This window comes from Homalodisca vitripennis, chromosome X (genome assembly GCF_021130785.1).
Source record: "Homalodisca vitripennis isolate AUS2020 chromosome X, UT_GWSS_2.1, whole genome shotgun sequence".
Classification (NCBI taxonomy): Eukaryota; Metazoa; Arthropoda; class Insecta; order Hemiptera; family Cicadellidae; genus Homalodisca; species Homalodisca vitripennis.
In genome coordinates this window covers 150,855,990-150,882,360 of record NC_060215.1, presented here as the reverse complement: position 1 = coordinate 150,882,360, position 26,371 = coordinate 150,855,990, and the positions used below count along the sequence as shown (strand labels likewise).

At 36.0% G+C, this 26,371-nt stretch overlaps 1 protein-coding gene across 1 annotated transcript in view; it reads left to right on the top strand.

Moving 5' to 3' along the window:
* The first annotated feature begins 2,800 nt into the window (after positions 1-2,800).
* Positions 2,801-26,371, top strand: part of LOC124369674 (fibulin-1-like) — a 55,610-nt gene continuing 32,039 nt past the window's right edge. The window contains exons 1-8 of the mRNA XM_046827726.1: positions 2,801-2,942; positions 4,925-5,093; positions 7,901-7,979; positions 15,266-15,485; positions 17,246-17,390; positions 19,697-19,806; positions 23,854-23,985; positions 25,248-25,364. Coding sequence (XP_046683682.1) covers positions 2,864-2,942; positions 4,925-5,093; positions 7,901-7,979; positions 15,266-15,485; positions 17,246-17,390; positions 19,697-19,806; positions 23,854-23,985; positions 25,248-25,364 — 1,051 coding nt within the window. The 5' untranslated portion in view covers positions 2,801-2,863. The remainder of the gene's footprint in view (positions 2,943-4,924; positions 5,094-7,900; positions 7,980-15,265; positions 15,486-17,245; positions 17,391-19,696; positions 19,807-23,853; positions 23,986-25,247; positions 25,365-26,371) is intronic.

Here is a 26,371-nt window from a genome sequence, read left to right as displayed (position 1 = left end):
ACTATATAGTAATTATAATTATACTGTAATCGTAACTGTACAGTAATTACTGTATCCCAACCTTCAATATGTTCTTTGTTTAAAGTTTGTTATAGACGATGGATGCATTATTTAAAAGTATAATATGATTTCGGATAGTTATTTAGTTTATACTGTATTAAAACATCTTTACAATGATTGTTTAAGATTACGCCGCTTTTTGGCGCTTTTCAACCAAACTGCAACTTTGAAAATTCAAAGTTGAGTGTCCTGTTTTCGATGACGAAGTTTTAGAATTTTAGAAGTTATTATTAAATTATCATCTTTACTTTTATTCTTGACAGGGTGGTTGAAAAATTCTATATTGGTTACGTTATGGAGCTCTTAAATTAACTGTCTTGAATTTTTAATTTTGTAAAACTTTTGTAAGCCGTTGAGAGAAAGAACTCAGTTCAAAATGGATAAAAACATACTTGAGAAGTACCACTTCGGAAAATGTTTAGCTTACAGTTTAATGTGCTAGCGTTGCTTCCAATCCACAGAGATTTCGCAATAAGCAATAAAGAAGTTCTTGACGAGTTTGCGAATGTACCAAGAGACCTTTATTTTGTGTCATAAACTTAACATATAAAAGATAAATCTCTTTTCATGTAATCTTACTTCTAATGAAGTTTCATTTTAATTGTCAAAAAAAATGCCATCTTCACCATTGTAAAATAAAGCCTACTTTCTTAGAATTCCTTGATAATAACAGTAGCTAAATCGTACAACGAACTTTTTAATGACAAACAAACAAAATGAATACAAACAAATTTTTTAATCATAACTTTTGCACATTTGGTGCTGGTATAACTCAGTCAAATAAATAACGAAATAAAAAATAACGTAATAACGTGATTTCTGAGTACTAATTCTTAAACTCCATACCCTCCAGACCTCCCGGTAATTGACCAATCCCAAAATATTTTCCTATATCCACCGCTTCATAAATGAATTACCAGTTAATTCTACAAACAGTTCAACCTGTAGTTATTTATTTACAGACTCCCTGGGACCCCAGATTGTCAATGGCGCAGTGTAGCGGTTACAACGGTTATCGCAAGATAACCAGATAAAGCAACGTCGAGCGTGGCTGCTGCTTGGATGGGTGACCGCTGAGTGATCCTGTCCTTGCAAGCAGGCCGCCTTCCCGGCCATTGGTGGTGGTTCAGAAGTCACCTTTAACCCGTTGGTCCCCAGGTTAAGAGTGTTAACTTCGTATGGTAAAATAAGACATTTTTTACCTTACTTTTTTTAAATGGTAGTCACTTTTCAGAAAATATTTAGGATTTCTTATTTGTAGCAAACTCTCATTGTGGGATTCAAAGAGTGTCAGGACCATCAAAACTTTGGGGCTATACAAGAATACGAGTCTTGAGGCTGCATTTTTAATATCAAACTATTATAAAAATATTAGGATAATGTTAGACACTTTAATGCCAATTACGAGTTAGTTACAAATTCTAAATGGTGTTGTAGTTAAAAACGTTTGTTATTTTATTCCTGGCAATTCATATTTCACATACTAACTCATAGCATTTTGTAGTTTTATAGCAACGACTGACTCGACAATGACAACTGTAGCAATATGTATCTGTCGAAATCGTCCAATTAAACTCGGCAAATAAATTTACTGTGTGCGAAGGTTTATAACTGATTTCCTCACTTAACTCACTGTCAATATCAGTACATGATAATTGGAAGTTATTCCACTCTATAATAATTTAGAAGTCAGCACTTCAGAGTTATTTAGATTCCTTGTTTGAAGTTTATTTTGATGATGGAAGGGCTGTGATGGAAACAGGATTTTTCCTGACATTTTTCATCGTTCATTAGGTTAGTTATTTATATGAAGAAGAGATCAGATTACAGATCTCGAAACGTAGTGTTAATGATTTTTTGTTATTTAGATTGTTAACGGAAGAAGTATCTGAATTTTTAGTGACCTTCATTTTGTTGCCAAACCTCTACGCAGGCTCTTCAAGCACTGATCGAAGCATTCATAGCAATTAAAATGAACTAAAATAAAATATACTTGATAAAATGTGGTTTGTTCACTTCGCCTTAGTATACTTGAGTACAAACCAAATACTGACCTTCTTCCTTACTGAACTCTGAGCTAGTAGCTTCGCGCATTGACCGATATTGTGCATATGATAACACATCACAATAATGAAGGGCTATTCGAGTTTACCGTTAATCTATCACTTTCATTGCTCCAATTTTTGTATGGCTGTAAAAATGCTCTGTCTTCAGGTGAATTTGATGTTGGGTCAAAGCTCAAAATACATTTTGGGTAGCATCACATATATTGCATTGCATTACTAATATTTCATATGTTGTAACTAAGATTCTTTCCAATCCTTACTCAGTGACAATTTGGTATCTGTTAATAAATAATCATTGAAGTTTTCTTTTATAAAGTGGGACTTGGAAAACAACTGTGACTCAAAACCTTGGCATAATAAAATGTGAACCAAACTGTTATAACAATGAGCGGGATTATTGCCGTTCTTTGGTTTTAGTTTGGGTACAGGTAATCTCATTACCTAAAGACTATCGCCTTTGGATACTGTTACCTTTATATTCTAGCGAAAGAGATAAGGATGAAGTGAGGTTAAACCCGATCTCATCATAGAAGGGCACCTCAATCTTCCAGCGCATTCTTGCAGACGTTCCAGTCTTATTGGTTTATGAGCTTTCTCACATGGATGATAAATATTTGCAACGAATCGTTTACAAAACGCACAGACGTGGACCTCTGACAAAATTGTGCAAACACCAGCGTGGTGGGAGAGATAGTGATATCAGCTTGAAGTGGACATTGGCCATCAGCTCTCACAACATGGCTGGTGCTCCGACCCCAGCTCTGACCACGGGCTGGGTACCACTGCTGGTCTTTCTCCTTCTGCCTTTCTGCCACGGTGAGTAACATCCTTTGTTTACAAATCTTATGATACGTTCAGTACAGAATATGTTCAGGAATTTCGTTCAAAAATCATATCGTACAAACTCAGCCCGGTTACTCTACAGGTAAATCAACTGTAGTAAACTATTCCTCATTTTCCTGGAGGAAAAGGTTTGTAGTTTAAATTGTAAACCGTTAAAACATCACTTTGAACGTCATACATCATACTCACACTACCATGTTCATATATTTTTGAATTGTTGAACTTAGTTTATAAAATTCTATACACCTTTGGCCAATACAAAAATCAGGGCAATCATAATTCTAGACACAAAAATCTTCTAACCTTTCTGATTCAAAAAATGTCTTTATTGGAAAAATCCACTATATATAGGAATTCACTTATAACATGTTTTACCTTTATCACTAAAATAATAATTTTTGAAAGATTATTAAAAACCTTCTCATAGAAAAGGCTTATTACAGTACAAATGAAATGCTGGAAGATTGTTTTTAAACAATAAATAAAACAGCAACTAATCAATTAAAAATTCCAACCCATTCAATTATTCATTGTTACACCATATTAACCCTTCAGGCTATGTGATTTAAGGGTGATTTTGTGACAATACACGCAGTATATAATGCAATGTTTGTATTTTAGTTTTACTTTTAAAACTTAACCGTGCACCTGTTTGTATTACTTATAGAATTATTCAAATTTCAATGTGGAATACATACTTTGAGTTTGAATTTGAACAACTTGCACTGATCTAACCTAAATTACGTAATGACGAAGTTTCAGTGTAAAATCTAAATTACTTGCCTGCCGTCAGCTGATTTGATACTAAGCGGTATATGTACAGAAATCACAAAGCGAACATCACAAAGATAATGTTTAATTTCAGTGTTTTGTGATGACAATGGCACTGAGAGTTAGTGATATGCTAGACTTGTTACCAGCTCCGTTATTAATTAATAGGAGGTTGAATTAGCAACCAGAGCAGTTATCTAATTATTAGGTTAAGGTTAATGCGTATCCATTGAAACATTTGTTTGCTCATAACTATCTGATAGGCCAATGTTTCATGTCAGCAGATAACACGTTTTCTGTGAGGCCAAGAAAGTAGGCTGTGTATGGCACGTGGTATTGTTCTTTTCCATTGAAAATCAACAATAACATAATGATTACTGGTTCCAGAACCAACCTGGTTTGTAAAATATGACATGATAAACTGTATGGAAGTTCGAGTGTGTTGTTTTTACATACAGTCTGTGAAAGGTTACTAATCATTTGTAGTATTAAATTCAATGTCATTATTTTAGTTAATTTATTTAATAGAATTACGTGTTTTATTAAGAAATAGTCCCAGCCCTTCTAGTTTAGGACAGGCTTTAATGACTGTGCTGCAGTAACATGACATTGTTTATTGATTGTTGGAAATTCAATCAGTACCGTACAAGTAATTTATACAGTTAAAACATAACTTGAATAGAAACAGATCGATTTACATTAATAATATCCGAAAATTGCATTTTTGTCGTAATACGTGAACTGACATCATCTTATTTCCTAAATTTTAACACAATTTTATACTACTAATGCTGCGACTAATTATATTGCAGTTGCATTATGAATTGGAAATTTTTATTTTTGGAAAAACGTTTTGAAAATTTAAGCCGGGAATATTCTAAGGCGGGTAATATATTGACCTACTTAGTTAATTATATGCTTTATTGTTCAGTGTTGTTGGTGAACAACAACAAAGCAATTTTAAATTACAAAATTCAAAACTCCTAAAACCAGATGATTAGTTTCAAATGACTGTCATCCGTGACAGATGGAATTACTTGTAGTTGTCACCCAAAAGTATTAATCGTCTAGAAGCTCCCTTATTTCTGGGAATAAGCATACAAATTACATCGAAAACTATTGGTGTACTGTATTTAAGGTTCCCCTGTGAGTTTGCCCCCTAAACCCTAAGGGCTGTGTTGTAGGGGACCTGGAACCGACATTCCAGCACTGCTGTCAGTTGGGGTCCGTGGTAGCAGCTCAGGACAGGAAGTGTGATGAGGCAACTTCAGGGACTCCAGTGCAAGGAATCCCCGCCGAGCAGCAGAGCGTCTGCCTGTCTACTATGCAGCTCTGCTGTGTATTGTCTGTCAGGTATTTATAAGTTCACTTCAGTCAGTAGTCAAGTATTTACTGGATAGACAAAATGCATTCGTATAGCAAATGTCAATTTTGTACAATTTAGATACATGTTCCACACCGAACATTCATTAAAATATTATTTCTACACATTACATCGCCAATTTTTCCACCTCAGTTCGGAAGTTACTTTTATGATTTCTCAGTCTTCCGCCAGAAACTCGTTTACATAGCAAAATGCATTTGGCACTAAACAGCGATTCAAACGCGTTTGAACGAGTTTGAAAAACTGTTGATGAACTGAACATCTGCCTGCGAAGGCAAGCTTTATGAGTTACCCTTCTCTGCCTCCCAGTCATGTACCTGTGTCTCCCAGTCATGTACCTGTGTCTCCCAGTCATGTACCTGTGTCTCCTCAGTCATTTACCTGTGTCCCCCCAGTCATGTACCTGTGTCTCCCAGTCATGTACCTGTGTCTTTCCAGTCATGTACCTGGGTCTCCCCAGTCATGTACCTGGGTCCCCCCAGTCATGTACCTGTGTCTCCCACCCCCCAGTCATGTACCTGTGTCCCCCAGTCATGTACCTGTGTCTCCCAGTCATGTACCTGTGTATCCCCAGTCATGTACCTGTGTCTCCCAGTCATGTACCTGTGTCTCCCCAGTCATGCACCTGTGTCTCCCAGTTATGCACCTGTGTCTCCAAGTCATGTACCTGTGTTTCCCCAGTCATGTACCTGTGTCTCCCAGTCATGTACCTGTGTCTCCCCAGTCATGTACCTGTGTCCTCCATGTCATGTACCTGTGTCCCCCCAGTCATGTACCTGTGTCTCCCCAGTCATGTACCTGTGTCCCCCCAGTCATGTACCTGTGTCCCCCCAGTCATGTACCTGTGTCTCCCCAGTCATGTAACTGTGTCTCCCTTTCCGGTAATGATCTCTGCATCTAGATATAGATCTCCGTCTAGGTCAAAACACATATATACATACAAGATATAGTTGTTCCAAAACATATAGGGGCTAGCAGTGTTAACAGTTTTTCAAAATTTGGCCTGCACGACTTTAAATTTCCATTATCCGTTTCTGTTGCTTTTTGCGTGTGTTCACCACAGCACCAGTCTGTAGATGAGGCGATATAGCCATAATAAGCGTTAGAATATCCTGAATAGAACAATATTTGTCTAGAGGTCTCAAAATATAAATGCCTAAGGCTAAGTTGTAGCAAACGTAGTTAATTTTAAAATTCCTGATTTTGTGTTATGTTAGAAATTAACATACAAGCCTAATTTAGAAATGTTGGTGGCTGGAAAAGAGTGTGGGAGCCCGTAGTTATGGGAGAGGCTTCTGCCCACCGCTCTTAATTATCAGAGATATTATCATTTGAGATCAGAAAGGAATTAGGGAGAACTTGAATCACGCTGGCTCTCTGCGAAGATGCCCAACAGTTCTGGCACCGCTGGCTGGGGCTGCTGAAGACAATGGGGTTGTCCATTATTGTTTCATGCTTTGCTTTAATATCGATCATCCATGTGTAAATTCTCACTGTGTCAGTATCTGGCAGGTCACGGCTATTAAAAAAGTAATATGGAAACAGCCATCAGTTATTGTTTAAAGCATATTTCACATTTCTTCTTTGTTCACGTCTGCTTTAAAATAATCAAGAAATGCTCTTCATTATTAAAGATTTTACTCTAAAAAACAGCAGAGGTGATGCAAATATTCATTCGGTAGTAGAATATGCCAGAGCAATCCTCCTTGTCAAGAGGTATGAAGGAAGTTTCGACTCCCAAAGACTACGTAGTCATTAGAGGATTTAATTAAATTTTAAGTTTAACTCCAGTTTATCTGATTCATCCAGTTGTGTACCTGATGAGACAATGAGACTACCACTTCACCTATTTATAAGTGTATCTGATATCGAATCAATGTAAATTTTTCGTTTTGAGCATCTTCGTCGTTGACTTTCTTTTGATCCATTCAGACGAATATGACTCCAGATTCTAGTAGTTCTGAGACAGCGGCAGATAATAGACGCTGCAATAAAAAGAAGGTGAACTGGAGCTAAACTCAAAATTCAATTGAATCAACCCTTCCTACCATAGCTACGTTATGTATTAGAGGTTTGTCAGGATTATAAAGCCATGCCCAGGTTTTGCTGGATAGGCATATCTTTGAAATGCTCCATAAGCATTATCGCTTGGGGCTCTGTGCTTTAGTGTATACTTTTATATTCATTTTTCAATCTTTTTTTAGAATATATATTTTTTTAATTTTGATACAACATTAACAGTCACCATTACATCAGGATCTCCCTTTTAGGAACTTTCCTTTTTCTTTGTTTCAAGTTTATTTTTGACGATGGAATGATTGTGAATGAAACAGGATTTTTCCAGACATTTGTCATCATTCAGTGAAACAAAAAATCAGTTTGTCAGGTAAATAACTAACCTAACACATAATTACAAACTAAGTTAAGATAAACAAATCATACCAGAGCGTTGTGGTATGCCTAAGTCAGGAATTACAACCACCATGTTGTGTGTCAACTTCACTAACTCTAAAACATGGACTAAAAAACTAATCACAACACTAATTATTAAAACTGAACTACAGAATACATATCACAGTACTTTTCTTTCAGTTTTTTATTTGTACTCCTGTCCCACCTCGTCAATGTGTAAAACATTGCTTCCTTGTAAAGTTTTTCCCTTGAAGATTCCTTGTGAGCATTCCTGGTGAGGGGAGTAATTGTTGTAGAACTAATAACTAGTTTCCTAATATAGTTCACAACATTTCCTAATCATTACATTTCCTTCTGTTGGTAGAGACATCCAATGTAAGGAAGGCAAGCAGGCTGCAGAACGAGGTCTGAGCTGTCAGTCTACAAAATTTGAGGACAGCAAAGTAAGTAAAGTCAATGAGTGTTCAATAAAACTGTTATATATATATATATGGGTTTCTTACTATTATACACGATAATCATGTAGCTCCTTATCTTCACCAATTATCCCTATTAAAATCACAAGAACTTAGAGATCTTCATTTACTTAGTCTGTTGCACACAATTCTATAATGGTTGTCCAAGTTTTTGGCCCAATTTTTTTATGTATGATATAGGTGCTCATAGATTTCATAGGGATGCATCTTTATTATCAATTCCAATTCTTCAGTCAGCCTTATATGGTAAATCTTTAAGTATTTTTGCATGTCGATTGTGGAACGCTCTCTCAGATACTATTAGAATTATTGACAAGGGCGATCACTTTGGAGCTGAAGGTAGGGCCTTTCTGCTGCAGACTCGGCGGGAGTGACGGTTGGTGGTTCTTGTGGTCGCACCTGGGGTAACTGCATGTAAGCTGAGTGAATGGAGCATGAAAGCTGATAAGGATGTCATAATTCTATTAGTTGATTATTGTATTAAATATAGTTTGGTATAGTTGTTAGGTTTTCATATTTAGTCATATCAATTAATCAAATTTTACGCATTAATATAGTTTTTACTAATAATTAGAATTGTATGTTATTTAGAACTGCTCTTTGCCCACCATTGTCCGATACAATTTTTATTATAAGCCATCTATTTCCACTTATCTTTGTACACACACACACACACACACCCACCTGCATTCCAAATCTATAGTGGTCCGATCGTCACGTGGTATGAGGTGACTTCTGCCGACCAATCAGGCGTCCAGGACGCGGACAAGAAAAGCTCCCCAAGGCATCTCTCCAGTTCTTCCAAAGACTCCGTTTCGCTAGGTTGTACGTCAACACCAGCTTTAACCAAGTTCGGGCCGTGCCCCTTTGTCTTGTCTCTTGTGAACCGTAACCCGTTCTATGGCAGTTAACAGTCCCTTCGAGCCGGACATTATTTGGTTAACGAGCCAAAAGTAACTTTGTCGCAACGTTCGTGAGTGAACCGAAAACAGTGTCAAGTGAAGGTGGAATCTTCATGGTGGAATCTTCATCCCTCAGCAAGGACTCCACCAGCGCAACGTTCCTTGGAATCAACCCAGGTCGAACTACAATCAACCCAACTTCATGTGTGTCGAGGTATCAGACAATGGACGGTGCAAGGTAACAGTGTTTCATCATTCTTATTATGGTCCTTCGCAACTAAAGACAATCTTCTTTTCAACCAAGATTTAAAAATCCTCAACTAATTCGGACATTTTTGGACAATTTAACAGAAGAAGAAAATCATTTTAACACTTATATTTTGCTCTAATTGTGTGCCCTTTTTTCCTAATATTATGTTTTGTGATCTCATTCGTATTTTTATTTTTCCCAAACGACTAAGAGTTATTCCTTAGAAAATCAATGTATGGGCTCCAGCTATCGAAGTATGAGTTTTTAAATATTAGACATTTTATTGGTCCTTCGAATAATTGCGGTCCGCCAAGCCGGATCTAACATATCTTTGGGTCCTTCTGACCGGATATCACACATTTCTTTTGGTCCTTCGAGCCGGATTTTCATCAGACTATGGAGAAATAAACTTTATTTGGTGTTGGAAAATAAGACATTGTGTTTCCATTGTGTAAGAGACTAGTATTTGTAGCGCCAAAAGTTAGCGTCCCCAAGCGACGCGCGGCCATCTTGAACACTCATCCCCTCACTACTCTTACATACCACACTACAATTTTAAACGCATTGTTTGTAAACAAACATTGACACATCTTATACCTTACATCCATTGTCTATACACTACATTGCATTACACTTGCAACATTTATTGTTTTGCCAACTATTGTATCTCATTTGTGATTGTCATAATAATTAAGTAAGAATTTATTATGAGAGGAAATTGAAATATCTTGTATTAGTGTTTAACTACAACGTCTCTGGAAATATTGTGTAACCAATTATCATAGGTGATTGATGATTTTTATTGTGTATTGTTTATTTGAAATATTGTTACATTATCAAGGGTTAATTAATTTCTCATAATTGTCATTGATTATAATTTAGTTGGTTATTTAGTTTGCTGTAGTAATTTCATATTTTAAGTTAAATATTCACTAACCAATCATGGCTCCAATCAAAGTCAGTACCTATGAAAGGTTGACGCTGCTAGTTAAGAATAGATTTACCAAAATTCTAAAAGAAGTTGAAAAAATAGTTAAGAGCGAAATCCCTTTAACTCATGTTGTTCAACGTACGTTAAACAGCTATCTGAGCGAAGTTTCCAAAAAACGGAATGACTTCGAAGCTAATTTAGCTAGGATCGTGGAGGTTGCAACGACCGAAGAATTGTCCGTGGAAAGACTCTCTACGGATCAAGACGAAATTAACGATCTTTTCGTTCAGATTTCTGGTTTGATAGAGTCCGCTATGTCTCCTGAGGAAGCGCCATCAACACCGTCGGTACACAGTGAGTCGGTACACAGTCAAACCCCCCTAGCGACGCTGTCACATATCAATCTGCCGCGCCTAGAGCTTCACCACTTCTCTGGCGACCCCGCCAAGTGGGTATCCTTTATCAACTTGTATGATAGCACTGTGCATCGCAACACCGCCTTAACAAGTGTAGTCAAATTCCAATATTTGCTCTCGATTCTTTCTGGCGAACCCCTCGCTTTAATCAAGAATTTCAACATTAGTACAGCAAATTATCTAATTGTGTACAATATCTTACGTCAGCGTTATCACTCAACAAGACGCTTGGTTACTCTACATTTGAATCATTTGATAGATTTACCCGATGTTAGCAGTCAGTCAGTACGAGGACTCAGAACATTCGTGAACACTTTCCATGAACACAGTGAGGCTTTGAAGGCCATTGAGTGTGACGTAACCACACAAGCCAACCCTTTGCTTTCAGCATTGTTACTTCGTAAATTAGATGGAGATTTACGCAAACGTCTAGAATCTTTTAGGTCCTCGAACGAAGAAGAAACACACACTTTGCCTACAGTCAAAGACATAATCTTGTTTCTGAACACAGAATGTAACATGAGTGAAGATGCAGACCTCCACTCGTCAGCAAAGAAAGCTCCAGTTAAAGCTTTCAATCAGCGATCTCAAAAGGTCACGCGGTTTGAAGACAAACACAAACCCACCGCTTTAGTAACAGCTCACAATATAAATAGTAACAGTTGTTTTGCTTGTGGTAACTCTGATCACAAAATCCATGTTTGTCCCACATTTCTAAAGCTTTCACCAGCTGAAAGGTTTCAACTTGTAAAACGAGAACGAAAATGCTTCTCGTGCTTGAGAGATCATAATTTGCCTCAATGTCAATCATCGCATACTTGTAAACGGTGTCGCAAACGACATCACACATTGCTACATCTCCAGTCAGGCGCGACTGAGCGAAGTGAAGCAAGCAATCAATACTCGACACGTCATCAATCAGCTGTGGAGCGACGTCACAACACGACTCATCATCGATCGATACCACAGCCGAGAGTAGCGGGAACACCTCCTCCAGCTGACGTCACGAGTCCCACTCCAGTCACGCTGTCTACGACTAAGACGCTGCCACCTGTGCATCCGCCACAACAGTCAACGGTACTCTTAGGTACCATCTTAGTGAAACTAACTGCTGAAAATGGACAATCCCATGCTTTCCGCGGATTACTGGATTCCGGAAGTACTTGTAATCTAATAACGTGTCAGGCAGCCTCATTGCTGGGAGCAAGACGTTATCATTCAAACATTCAAATTGCTGGTTTATCACAGCATGCCTCTAACACACGTGGCATGTTATCTCTTCAAGTCAACACTTTGTCAGGTCAGCTCATAGCTCCTGATCAGGAGTTCCACATCTTGGATAAAATATCTGTGAACCTCCCAAGGGCGAAAATAAGTCCAGAGTTGTCGCATCTAGTTAAGCATTACACCTTAGCGGATCCGACTTTTGACACCCCTTGCGGCATTGATGTATTGTTGGGTGGATCCATAATACCCACTGTCTTTACACAAGAAAATCATAGTTTAGGACCGGGACTGCCACACCTGATCGGCACTCAGTTCGGCTTCATACTTATGGGAACAGCTCCTTGTGTCACCCCGACAGAGCCAGTTAGTAACTATTCGATTGCACTTTTGTCTACTCACGACAACTTGCTTCACACAGCATTACAAAAATTTTGGGTTCAAGAGGAACCGCCTATCATCAATCACAAAAGCATTGAAGAAACAAAGTGTGATGAACTTTTTGATAGTACTCATACGCGAAATGGAGACGGACGGTATGTTGTTAGATTACCGTTCAAAACAGAACCCAGCTGTTTAGGCTCATCTCGAGCAGCCGCAGAAAGACGTTTTGTATCCTTAGGAAGGAAGTTTCAAACCCAACCACAATTCGCTGAACTGTACAGGAATTTTATGAAAGACTACAAAGCAACAGGTCATATGACACTTTTGGATAAACATCACGCCGACGAACCGCACTACTATTTACCCCACCACGGAGTAATAAAGGAAAACAGCTCTACTACCAAGCTAAGGACTGTTTTTGACGCAAGCAACAAGACCACGTCAGGTTTGTCCTTGAACGACGTGCTACTAACTGGAAGGAAACTACAACCAGACATTTCCAGTATTTTAATAAACTTCCGCTCTCACGCTATAGTGTTTTCATGTGATATAAAACAAATGTATCGACAGATCTTAGTGCATCCTGAAGATCAAAACTTTCAGTTAATCTTGTGGCGAGATACTCCGGAACAGGAGATATCTACTTTTAAGCTAACAACAGTGACATATGGGATGAACAGTTCTCCATATTTAGCAATCAAGACACTCTCGCGGCTAGCAGAGGACGAAGGACACGCCTTCCCGGACGCAGCCTACGCATTGAAGCATCACACCTACATAGATGACATTGTGACAGGAAGTGCTTCACTAGAATCAGCTATCCAACTGCAAGACCAACTCATCCAGCTACTGGCGAAGGGAGGATTCGAGTTGAGAAAATGGGCTTCGAACGAACCCCGACTTCTGGACAGACTACCAGCTACTCATCGTGAGACGCCTCGCTTTCTGCAGGACTCACAATCTACGCAGTTCTCTATTTTAGGACTCCATTGGGATCCAGTTGAAGATTGCTTTCGCTACAATTTCAAACATCAGAGAGGTAGCTTAACTAAGAGACATGTGTTAAGTTTAATAGCCAGATTGTATGACCCGTGCGGCTTCTTATCACCACTGATAATGGTAGCGAAAAGTTTTATGCAGCTCCTTTGGACACGAGGGCTCCAATGGGACGAACAATTGCCACCTGAACTAGCTGAAAAATGGCTATTGTTTGTGAACGACACACGGGATCATCTGGGTGACATCAAAATCGATCGCGTATTTCCCCTCCACGCCGCAAGCAGCGTAGAACTTCATGGGTTTTGTGACGCGTCTGAAAAAGGCGTCGCAGCCGTCATTTTTATCAAGTGTAACCAAATGAATGAGGCCCCAGTGATAAGACAAGTCATGTCGAAAACTAGAGTATCTCCATTAAAGAAGATCACAATACCACGCCTTGAACTCTGCGCAGCACATCTGCTGTCAAAATTAGCTACTTATTGCATTCAACAATTCAGCAATATTACTTTCAATCATGTCATGTCCTTCGCAACTAAAGACAATCTTCTTTTCAACCAAGATTTAAAAATCCTCAACTAATTCGGACATTTTTGGACAATTTAACAGAAGAAGAAAATCATTTTAACACTTGTATTTTGCTCTAATTGTGTGCCCTTTTTTCCTAATATTATGTTTTGTGATCTCATTCGTATTTTTATTTTTCCCAAACGACTACGAGTTATTCCTTAGAAAATCAATGTATGGGCTCCAGCTATCGAAGTATGAGTTTTTAAATATTAGACATTTTATTGGTCCTTCGAATAATTGTGGTCCGCCAAGCCGGATCTAACATATCTTTGGGTCCTTCTGACCGGATATATTAACAACAGTTCAATCAGTATACTCAATTTTTAATTATTAAATGTAAATTTTTATCGTTATTAATTATTAAACGTAATTTAGTTTTACATACCAGTTACGATATTGTAATAGGAATGATTTTATTTTATTTTATTTATTTGTGTTTAGAGGTTAAGTGAAAGAGAGGACTTTTTAGCCCCAACCTCGCCTCTATAAATAAAGGCATTTTTCATTTCATTTAATTTATTATGCATATATAATCGTCCACAAACAGATGTCGTAAGGTCAGTATTATGTGTGTATTGTAAAATGAGGTGGTTGACAGGCTAACAAGTAAATGGTGAGTTTTAAACTCAATATACCTATGAGCACAATATTTGTTCTGATCCTATAACTGCATCACACATTTTACATAGAGTAGGAATGCACTCTAGTCTGAAAAATATTTACAGGATTTACACTTCACTTTTGATTTTTTCTGTTCTGCTTCCAGTGATAGGATATTCGGGATGGGTAAGGTTGGGGGTAGGGTCCCCCAGCAACCACATCTGTCCACTTCCTATTGAGATCCCATGAGGAAGGATAGAGGGCTAATATCTGAGTCATTTCACCTTGGAAGAAGGGAAAGAAATTAACCCTCCTGGGGATACACCATGCGTACAAGAGTCAATAATGTGAAGGCGTGTGATGCACGTGGGTGCTTTGCTAGGACACACAACGCCAGATGCACACACATCTTCTGATACACAACATCTGCAGCAAAGCCTTCGAAATCTTGGATCTATTTATAACTGTCGGTTTTATTTACTGATCTCCGGTCTTTGGAAACTCTTCCATTCTTTTGTAAGGAAGTACCTCGAATATTTTGTCATGGTATGGCTGACAAGACCTATCAAGCTATCAGTCAAGGATGTTCAGCTGAAAATGCCAATAATACAGAGCCGCTTATACAGGTTATGAGATGAAGTGGGTAGAGGTGGTACATGATTGGCTGAAGCTTAACCAATCAATAATAAATGTGACTTAATAGCAATCTGTACACTTCTTTATCACAGGTTGCAAGTTTCTTGATAATTAACCCAAAAAGGGCTTTAAAATATGTACTAATCATTAATACATAAACAATGAAATATTTAACTGTATTTCATTAAGAATCCACTACTCTATTGGTGTGTTTTACAGTACTGCTGTGAGGCGTGCAAGCTGGGCATGATCTCCGGATCGATGGCGATGGGTTGCGAGTTCCAAGAGTTCTCCCTGGGTGAGACATGGGATGAAACTTACTACTGTATTGGTGTATTTTACAGTACTGCTGTGAGGCGTGCAAGCTTGGCATGATCTCAGGATCGATGGCGATGGGTTGTGAGTTCCAAGAGTTCTCTCTGGGTGAGACGTGGGATGAAACTTATCAGACGTGTTGTACATCCATCTCATCCTCTGCACCCCCCGTCACTGCCCCCATCTCCCCAAATACCTCTTTCATCACACCTGCCAGCAACAAGCCGCAGAAGACACCACAATCAAATGGTAACTTGTTGTCAGTAACTCCATAAATCATTTTTTTCAATACTTTTTTATTAATTACTTTCTTGTCAATGCAAGACTAAAATGATTCGCTTATTTAGAAATAATTTTGTTTCATTTGTTAAAAACATATTGTGGATTATATGTGGAAAAGAGTTAAATTTTGAAGCAGGTATATAACACAGACTAAAATCAAACTAGAGTTTTGCACTATCTATAGTGAAATAGCCACGATTTTTTTCACACAAGGGCAGTATTAAATCTTAAACTTGTATTTTCTCCCTCATTTTGATTAAAGAGCATTGCAAAATATTTTTTTTATTAAAAGTACAGCGTATACACTTAAAACGCAATTGGTCCCATAGTGTATTGCGTTGTTTTGTTTGAGGGTTATAAATTTTACAGTAAAACATTATTAAAAATAAAAGTACTTTGATATTACTTACTTCATATTGCAGAAAAATGAAAATCTAAAGATAAGAGTGGTTAAAAATTCAGCATTTAAAAAAAAATAAAAACAATAGCACACACACCTGGCTCTTATAAAGTCTTTTTAAAGTGAATGACACAATTAAGTGAGAGAAAAATATCATTAACAGTGTTTACCTGTAACCAATGACATCCAGCAATGAGTACGAGAAAGACATATTTAAAAATATGTCAGTCTGCCATTTTTAAATCTGTCACTTCTGTGCTCAGTTCATAAAGAACATAATATGTAACTGTGTGAGAGAATAGAGGAGAATAGAGGGTGAAGATATCACTGCAGTAGTAAGAAAGAGAATGAAACTTCAGAAGAGAGAGAGGAAAATAGATCAAAGCACTCTGTATAAGTTAAATGCTGAATTACAAATGTAGGACGTAGGAAGTTTGAAATACTTGATAGGATGTAATTTCTAAGATCTGTGATTCTTAACTCCTTAATGGTGTTGTTTCTGTCCCAAACATTATGTTATTTTGTTGAATTTTTCTTTTTCCTTTTTTTGGATTGACAGGTTTTTAGGGTTTAGATATACATACTTTGTTATGTAAAAAAGTTATTTTTAGTGCCTTTTTACAATTTGTTTATATATTGTGCAGTAAGTCGTTTTCACTATCCATGTTTGTGTCATCACCCAGTAAGCAAAGCCAATTGTATATTTGTGCTTCGTATATCTCCATGGTTCAATAAACACTGGAAATAAAACTATAAACTACTCCAGGATGGGTGACATGCAACAACATGTAGTAGCTGTCTGCACTGTGTCACTATAGTGAACTCACCAAGGTGAAAACACTCATGACAGAGGACCAAGGAAGTGCTGACATCTAATACAAAATGCCAGAACTACTTGCGGTTGTCAAAGAAATGCTTCTTGCACAGTATTACAGCAGACAACGGAATAAAACAGAACAATATAACAATGCATAGTATTATGTCAGCTGCACCCTTTTTTACAATACTAAGCTTTTTTACATGATACTACGTCAACTGCGCAAGGGTTAAACAAGTAGTGCTTTCTCCATTGCCTTCTATCTCCAACAAGAATCGATAAGTATGCAAATAAATAATCAATTTTTACACTGTGCTGTGTGTGCTTTGTTTCATCTAGTGCTAGGAAAGAATCTGTATAGGTATATCATGCCTCTACTAAATTGTTAGTTTGTAAAAGGACTTTTAGTAAACATTATTTCCCCATTTTGGAGGAACCCAGGTAACTATTAAATTACAATTAAAATTCACTCCCTCCTATGATTGTAATGACTGAAGGCCATTTTTGTAGAGAACATCTGCGACTTGCTGAAGGGAGAGTTGTGTGCGCACATCTGCATCCCCGTGGGGACGAGCTCTTACCGATGTGACTGCGAGCCTGGCTTCTCGCTCATGGCAGACGGCAAATCCTGTCAACAAGACAAGGTTCAAAACAGGTACTTCAATGTGTCATTCTCTTAGTCATATCTGAGTGTCTGGACACACGCCATGAACCACATATAGAGTAGAGCAATGGTGGGAAGGGTTGATTAATACGAACATTAAGTTCTGCTCCAGTTCACCCTTCCACTTGTACAGCGTCTGTAGTGTAACACTGTGTCAGACTTGACTCCTGGAATCTGGAATCAACATCCGTTTGGAGAGATCCGAAACAGTTGGCGATGAAGAAGCTTAAAACGAACTCTTTACATCATTTTGACAACAGAGACACCTGGACTGCAAACAAATGTTATCCAGATGAAGTGGTGTTCTCATTGTCTCATCAGGTGCACAATTGAGTCCACTACAATGTTTCTGACACTATCCGAAATCACAGTGGAGCAACCGAGTTTTTTACACATAACGTAGAGCAATGGTGGGAAGGTTTGATGAAATACAAAGGTTAAGTTCAGCTTCATTTTATATGTTGAAACAATGTAAAGAGTTCGTTTTGAGCTTCTACGTTACCGACTTTTTTGGATCTCTTCAAACGGATGTTGATTCCAGATTCCACAAGTCAAGTCTGTCACAGCGTTAGACTTCAGACACTGCACTGTGTGGAAGGTGAAATGGAGCTGAACTGACCGTAACATTCGTTTATCATAGAGGTTAAAAAAACTATGCCATCGTTATTGTTACAAAAATATAACAGTGTATTTCAGACGTATTAAAACCTTAATACATACGCTTAATCATTAACAAAAATTAAGTAACTAATTATCATGTGTAGATGAACTCAATCTTTCATCGTCTCTGACAGTGCAGATATGTTGTTTTGTGCAGCAGGTATATCCTTGAGGTTTTTTATATACAACTTGTTCAGATGTTAACCATAACTTTGTAAGTCCATCTTCATGTATATTAGATGTTTAGTATTTGTATGTGCTTAACCATATGCATTAAGGTTTTTGCCACATGAAGAAGAAAATGGATTTCAATCCTTGAAATGTATTGTTCTCTCTATGAAAAAATACTGATGGCAAATGTCCAAAATCCTGCTACCCTTTCAAATTATCCATTGTCAATAATGAACTTAAAAAGAAGAATGTATCTTTCTATGATAAATATTTACAAAAAATAACAGCTCTACGGAATTAGGGTCTTGATTTGGAAAAATAAAGTACATTTTTAAGAAGAAGCCACATTTTTAGCCTTACAGTACAAACATGGACTTACAGTACAAACATGGAGATTCTACAACTCATGTTTTTCATAATAATATTTTTTGTCAAAAGGTTTCAGAAGTTTGAAGTGTGTTTCGAGGATAAGCTTTTTCACGAAATATATTTTTAATGTCTACGCAATCATTTGTGATAAACTACCATATGAATTTAGGTTGTATAGTCAAATTGTGCACTGAATTATGTACTATTTAAAAAAAGTGTTGAATTGTTTTGCTCCTCTACAAGCAACTTCTTCAACTAGGCATTATCGATCTAACTACCCATAAGGAAAGATAAGATGAAAGTTGTACAGCATTTTGTCCTACTCTGTTGTTCTAGCTGCGCCTAGAAGTAAGTAGTAATCCCTAATTAAGTTCTATTTGAGGGAATAGCATAGCAACTATTAAGTCAAACGGAAATGTTCCAACTTTCAATAACTCCAAATCCAACAAAGTACATTTTTGGAACACAATAATTGATCGAAAGATAAATTTTTACAACTAGAAAATGTTGAGTTTTGATTTTACCGCATGTGTTCACATATTCTATACATGCTTCTATATAAAAATGTCCATCCACCCCCATGTTGAATTTAGGAAATTGAAACCTATAGAATATTCTTATGTGATGGGACCTATTTGGCATCTTAACAATTTGAGGGAATTTCACTCAAAGATAAAAGACCTTCCAACTTTTTTTCAAATGAGAACCTCTTTTCTTTTGATATATAATTGGAAATAGAATTTTGGCTCAAACTGGAAGTCTTTTGTCATTATTCATTATCTAAATAGTACAGATTTAAATTTAAACTTTTCACATTAAAAATTATTCACTTGGAAAAAAGTCAGCACACAAATATAGATCGCATAGTGCAAAAACCTTTAAGATAAAAATACAAAATAGTACCGAATTAAGAAATGTTACCTACCAAAACTAGACTGTTCATACCTTAGCATAATTTTCAGTGCAGGCAATTATGATGTAATGTGGTTTTTGACTCACAATTAGAGCATTAAAACTTAAAATGAAGGGTTAAATAGTTTATGATTTCAACTAAGTCACAGATAGTAAATAATACTAAAACGTATTTCATTTTCCAGATGCGAAATCAACAACCCATGCCAACAGCGATGCACTGACACCGGAATCGCCATAGAATGTTCTTGTCTTGCGGGATTTCAGTTAGCAGCTGACAATAAATCTTGTTCAGGTAGCTCCATTGCAATATTATCACTAGTGCCAGGATATTTACTTTTCCTATAATAATTATAATTTCTTGAACATAAAAGGTTTTCTTCTTAAGTAATTGTGCATTTGTATTTTTGTATTGATATGTGCACTTCTTTAAAAGAGACCAACGAACTTAATTCCTGGATCGATTTTAAAAACATTTTGCACATTGTATATTATATTTAAAATCATATTTCTGTGTATAAATACATTTTTTTGAAAATCTACCGTACGGTGTTATATAAATTTTCAACACTTATTTCCAATTAGAACACTAAATTTTGCAACCCTCCACAAACTGCTTCTTCCAAGAAGTCCTTATTTAGCAGCATTAAAAGATTAACTTTCAATTTTGGGTGACAATGCAATTTATACCATGTAAAAACGTTTTATTTAAATTAAATCACCATTGAAGTCCACCCTTTGAATACATCCTGGGAACGTTTTCACAAATTACTTTAACTTTAAAATGATAGTTTTGGTTAAAAAGGCATAGTATTTTTGCAAAATCGCAATTCTGGTGCAATTATAACAATTTATATCCCATTAAATGTTTCAAGAGATAAAATTTTCATTAATAATCTAAAAGTAAATGATAGATAGCTTTCTGCACTCTGAAATGAAATCTAAATTATTTATGTATACACCAAAATATTACATTTGAAGTTTTATGGAATAGATCATACTTGGAAAAAATATTATCAAATTGTCCAGATCAACATAATTGTGCTATGCGTCAATATTAACTGTTAAGCTCAATCTACTGACAGTAATTTATCTCTAATTGCAAAATTTGGTTTGAATCGATAAATCATTTGTGGTGTCAAGGTCGAGATAGTGATTACAAATGTTTATTTATAAATAATTAATTGACGACTTGGACAGTGTTAGTGCCTATAATAAAATTATACTTAGAATTTCAGTATAATATTGACCTTGTATATCCATTGAGATTGTTTACATTTATATTGCTGTCCATGATGTCGGTTACCTTCTTTGTTCAGAGAGTATCTTCTAGTTGATCTGATAGGACATCTACAGCTTGATCCAAATTAGCCTTTGGTTGTAAATTCACACTTAATGCTTGAATTTTATCTCCCTCCAATTTTATTTCTAAGAGAACGGTTTTCACTCTACAAAGTGTCTTCATCGTATATCTTTGAAAGTTTTACATGCTTCTTGAAGTATTAGAATTGCTGCCATAAACTCTAAAATTTTTAGTTTTTACAGTAAACTGAAAATAATAATGAATTAAAAATTGTCAAAAAGAAATGTCACAATTTAAACCGCTTAAATAACAGTTTGATCAAACCAACATTATAGCAGAACTGTATTGTATAATATACCAAGATTGCCAATCTTCCTGTAAGTACTGTAGTTCTCTGACATAGAGATCAATCAGTGACTTGTTCTAAAATAGTTTATAAGGTAGTTAGTGACTCTTCACCTCCAATAGAGGATGATCTACAAGGAGTTCGGATGGAAAATTTAACGTAAGCATAGCTCAAGATGTACATTGTTTTAAAGTGTACTGTAAGATGTACATCAAATGAAGTCTAAAGTCCAACCTAAAATAAGAATTTTCTATTATAATAACTGATACCAGGTAACTGATAACTGATTCCTTTAGGTTCATCTCTGCTAAACAACCCCTTTATAATGATGTACATCTTGAGCTAAGCTTGCGGTAAAAAAACTTAGTAGACCATTCTCCATTGGAAATAGAAAACTATTTCTTAAGTCCAGTATTCATTTACTAAGTTTAGCTTTCACGACTTGAGCCAAAACATGATTATTAAACCACCAGAACAGGACCTACATTGTAAATTTTTTCAATTTTTAAACCAGTGTAATTTAAAAAAAAAGTGAGCCCTTTGAGGTCAGATTTGTGGCATTGTACTCTACTAATAAAGACCTTTAATTTGATGTACTACTCAGCCTATGCTCTCGTTTAAGATTTTCTTATGACTTCTTGTGGGCCACCCCCTTGACATGACAAAACAATGGTAGTTACTTCAAAAAGTAGATTTATAGGTGCAGTGATGATGTACTAAGTTTCATTGCTTTACCTGTAATCGTTCGGGAGTTACCAAGCCAGTACAGGTCTTTTTTACACCCTGTTTATAAGTGTATAGCTTTTTTTAAATTCTTACAGGAAAAACCTCTAAAACATCCATCAATAATGTTGAAACTTTCTGTATGATATGTTTCATACTTCAACCAATCTTTAAAAAGAATAATTTTAATTGTATTAAACAAGTTTTGAAAGATACAGTTTTGCTTCCTTGTTATTATTAAACTTAATTGTGGTGGATTTCAGATTTGGGTGATATACTATACTTTTTTGATAAACATCAAACATTTCCTTGTATAAAAAATCGAAACGCATTTTTAATAATACGATAATGCCTCCTGTATTTCTTAGTCATATTTCTAGTTATTGCCTTAATACGGATTTTCAGGGAGATTTTGTAAATCGATGCGCATTAGTGGTTAGGCATTGGACAACATGAAGTTGGCAGGTTTTCTTATATAATTTTGATAACCCTTTTTGATCATAAATATAACAAACAAATCTTACATTGATCTGAGATTTGTTTGATTTTTTTATCAATGGACAGCCATGATATGAAGAACTTTCAACCATAACTTTTCAATAATAAGTTCAGTGTGTGTAAAGTGATATAAAAAAAGATACAGTTGTAAAAGTTATTTTTTGTTATTCAATAATTAACTAGTTACAATTTCACATATATAATACAAAGTTGTATAAAGTTCATAAAAAACTTTTATCTCTTTGTCTTACTGTATTATGTCGATGAAACATATCTTTGTTTAAAGATTATTATTGACGAAGATTCCAATATTTGATTCTTTGTTTATTTTTTAAATATTTGAAACATAGTGTTTTATTTTTATAACATTGTAATGGTGGGAAATATCCAAATCCGATTATCCTTCAAACATTGGTGTTTAACACTTTGGTTGCTCTATTGGAACAGTAATGCATTAGTCTTCGATATAAGATATATCTGGGAATTATTGATGCTGGAGGAGCGAGTGCTAATTCAGTGCAATGTCCATGTCTATTTGCTGAATAAGTACCCCCTTGAATCTGAGGGGTGCTAATTCATAGTCTGAACCATGTCCATGCACTAAATAAGCACCCCAAGCATGATATCTGAGCTCGGGAAGGGGAAGTGCTTATTCCAGGGAGTGCTGAGGCGATATCCCCATAAACTCTACTAGTTTTGTCCTTCCCCCAAACGTGACATCAGTGCATGGGAAGAGGAGGGCTTATTCCAGGGAGTGCTGAGGCGATATCCCCATAAACTCTACTAGTTTTGTCCTTCCCCCAAACGTGACATCAGTGCATGGGGAGGGGAGGGCTTATTCCAGGGAGTGCTGAGGCGATATCCCCATAAACTCTACTAGTTTTGTCCTTCCCCCAAACGTGACATCAGTGCATGGGGAGGGGAGGGCTTATTCCAGGGAGTGCTCAGGCAATATCCCCATAAACTCTACTAGTTTTGTCCTTCCCCCAAACGTGACATCTGTGCATGGGGAGGGGAGGGCTTATTCTAGGACCTGCTGAGACAATATCCCCGTAAACTCTACTAGTTTTATCTCACCCTAAGCAAGATATCAGTGCATGGGGAGGGGAGGGCTTATTCCAGGGAGTGCTGAGGTGGTATCCCCGTAAACTCTACCAGTTTTGTGGCATTCTAATCTTATACATTCATTAGTAATTCTATTTCAGATGATCGATTTTATACAGAAACGGCTATATGAGGTATTATTAATAGAAACAAAAATTTAAACATAGTAGTTGATTGTTTGGTTATGTTCCCCCCTCCCTCCACTTGTATTTAAATAACTGTATGCTCAACCAATTCATTAAAAAATCAATCAGTAATGTCCTTTGTACACTAGTAGTCTACTACATACCATTTTTATTTCTTTAATCGCCTGCATTTGAACGTAATCGTTTCCAAGTATCTTGTTCTGATTTGCTGTTTCAAACAAGATGTGGATGAGTGTGCGCTTGGATTACATGACTGTGGGCAGGACCAGACATGTCAGAACGAGGTCGGTACATTCACCTGTCAGGACATGCCTCGCTCGACACAGCCTCCCCAGAGACAAACTACTCAATCAGGTGCTGTATTACCATTCATTACTCATAGGGAAGACAAAATTTACCCTTTTGAGAGGGTAAACAATCAAGGACTTTTTATGATGTGAATAACTATTCAAATAGTGTATGTGAAGTCCAAAAAGTATTCATAAGAAATCTTTCCAATGATTTTAGCTATCCAATGCACTCATAGTAATCTGTTGCTTATAAATCATTTGAATGATTCATAGTAATCATTATTCATTCAGTCTATTATTCATTCGAATTACTATCTATTATAACTATATGTGTTAATTATGTATAGGTACACTTTATTTTTGGAATCATTTTTATTTATGCATAAGATTTTCGCCATATACATCCTGTATAATAAAATCTATGTATAATTTAGATTAATTGCTTCAATTCTTGTTGTCCAATTTTCATGACGCACAAGACAGTGTAAGTCATTGTTATGTAACATTTTAAATTCCAGATATGAAACTGATAACATAATCTGTTGAAACACGACATCGACATCATCGTTATATTGAACGCAGAGGTTATGATTCTCGTATCCTTTTATTTACTGTCTATGCACTGTGCATTCTGTATAAAGCCTTTGTGTTTGTGTGGCCTGTTAGAAATCTAGTACCTTTTAAAGTTAGATCCTTAAATAAATGAATTAGAATACTTTTGTTTCATAAGCGTTTCCAGGTACAGAACTGTACTCTTCAATAACTCTCACAGCCACGTTACTACTAACCATCTATGTAAGAACTCAATAATGTAACAGATACTATGGCAACAGATTATGCGCTTTTGTTGAAGATTCTTTTAACGCAAGTTAAATATATAACCATAAATGCAATCTATTTAAATAAAAATAATAGAGTACTAAAACATAATAAATAGTTAAAAACTAATTTAATCTACAAGTCCCACAGTGAAAGTTAGAATAACAGCTGCTGGACATATTCATTATTTTATTTTGAAAAGTTCTAACAGTATAACTCTTTATGGTGTCAGTCAGCTCGTTATACATTTTTGGGCCAATATAAATTAAGCTTCTCCTCCCAACCTTGAGTTTCACTTGAAGAAAGCAAAGCCTTCGATCTTAGTGGCTATTCTTTTGAGTGACTCACTGGTGGGTTCTGACGGTAATTCAAAAACCCATATTATAATCACAGACCCGCTGATGATACACAGTCATCCTGAGTGTTGACCAAAAGTTGCGTACTAGACAGTAAAACTTTGAACACAAATTGTTCATCAGTGTGACTTATATTAGTTTTGTGATCCAGACTATGACAGAGAACCAGATGATGAACACGTGAATAACAACACAATATCGACCAGATATCAAGAAGATCAGTGCCCTTTCGGATACATCTTCAATATCAGGACACAACTTTGCCAAGGTATTACTTCCCAAGTACAAAGTTATTACTACACTATTTTTCAGTAACTACAATGGATGAGTTACTGTAATGTTCAGTTTAAATTATAATTATATTAATTATCAAACAGTACAATAAGAGCATATGTCAACGGTAAATGATTAATTGACACTAAACATTAAGTATTTTCATGGAAATATATATTTTGTTATTGTAAACTTCAATGATGGCTTGAAATTGTTACTAATTTTATATTGAACTGACTTTTGAAATTGTATCACTCTTTTCTTATAATTAACAAACTTTTAGGTACAATATATTTTTGTGTCCTTTTTAACATTAGGCAGTCAGTACATATCTAACATAATTCATAAGTGATATCTTCATCATAAGTGTAGATTCAGCACAGGTCTTTAAAATTCACAAATATTATTCTACAATTATCACACTATATTATAAACTAGAGGATTCCATGAAAAACAAATAGGATAAGGATAAAAAATATTTTAGCTGGTATCTACTTTGTTAAAGTTCGTAATTATCTGGGAATCATTTGAAAGAATAATAAGAATGTTGTTGTCAATTGGCATGTAATATATAAAGGAGATAAAAACTTGTGTAAATATTATTCAGTTGAATACCATAAAACAAACGATTAAACAGAAAAAAATAACAAACCAAAAGCATTCTGATTTCAACAACACAACTTAAAAATTATGTATCAAATCCCTGTAATAAACCAAACCAAACACTATGACAAACACACAAAAATCATAATTACACAACACTAACAACAACAGCTGATCAGAGAATGTTTAAATGTGACAGGAGGTTGTATAAGAATAACCATGAGCGTTTTTCTTCATTGAGTTGTAGCGATATTTCCATGTACGTTATAACAATAAACATATGTTACTTTGTCAACTTTCCTACATAAAAGAGCTGGACTTAGTGCTGTATATTAGCTTGTTTTCCGTTAAGAACTAATTTAATTTTATGTCTATAAAGAGTGAACAAGACTCTGGCTG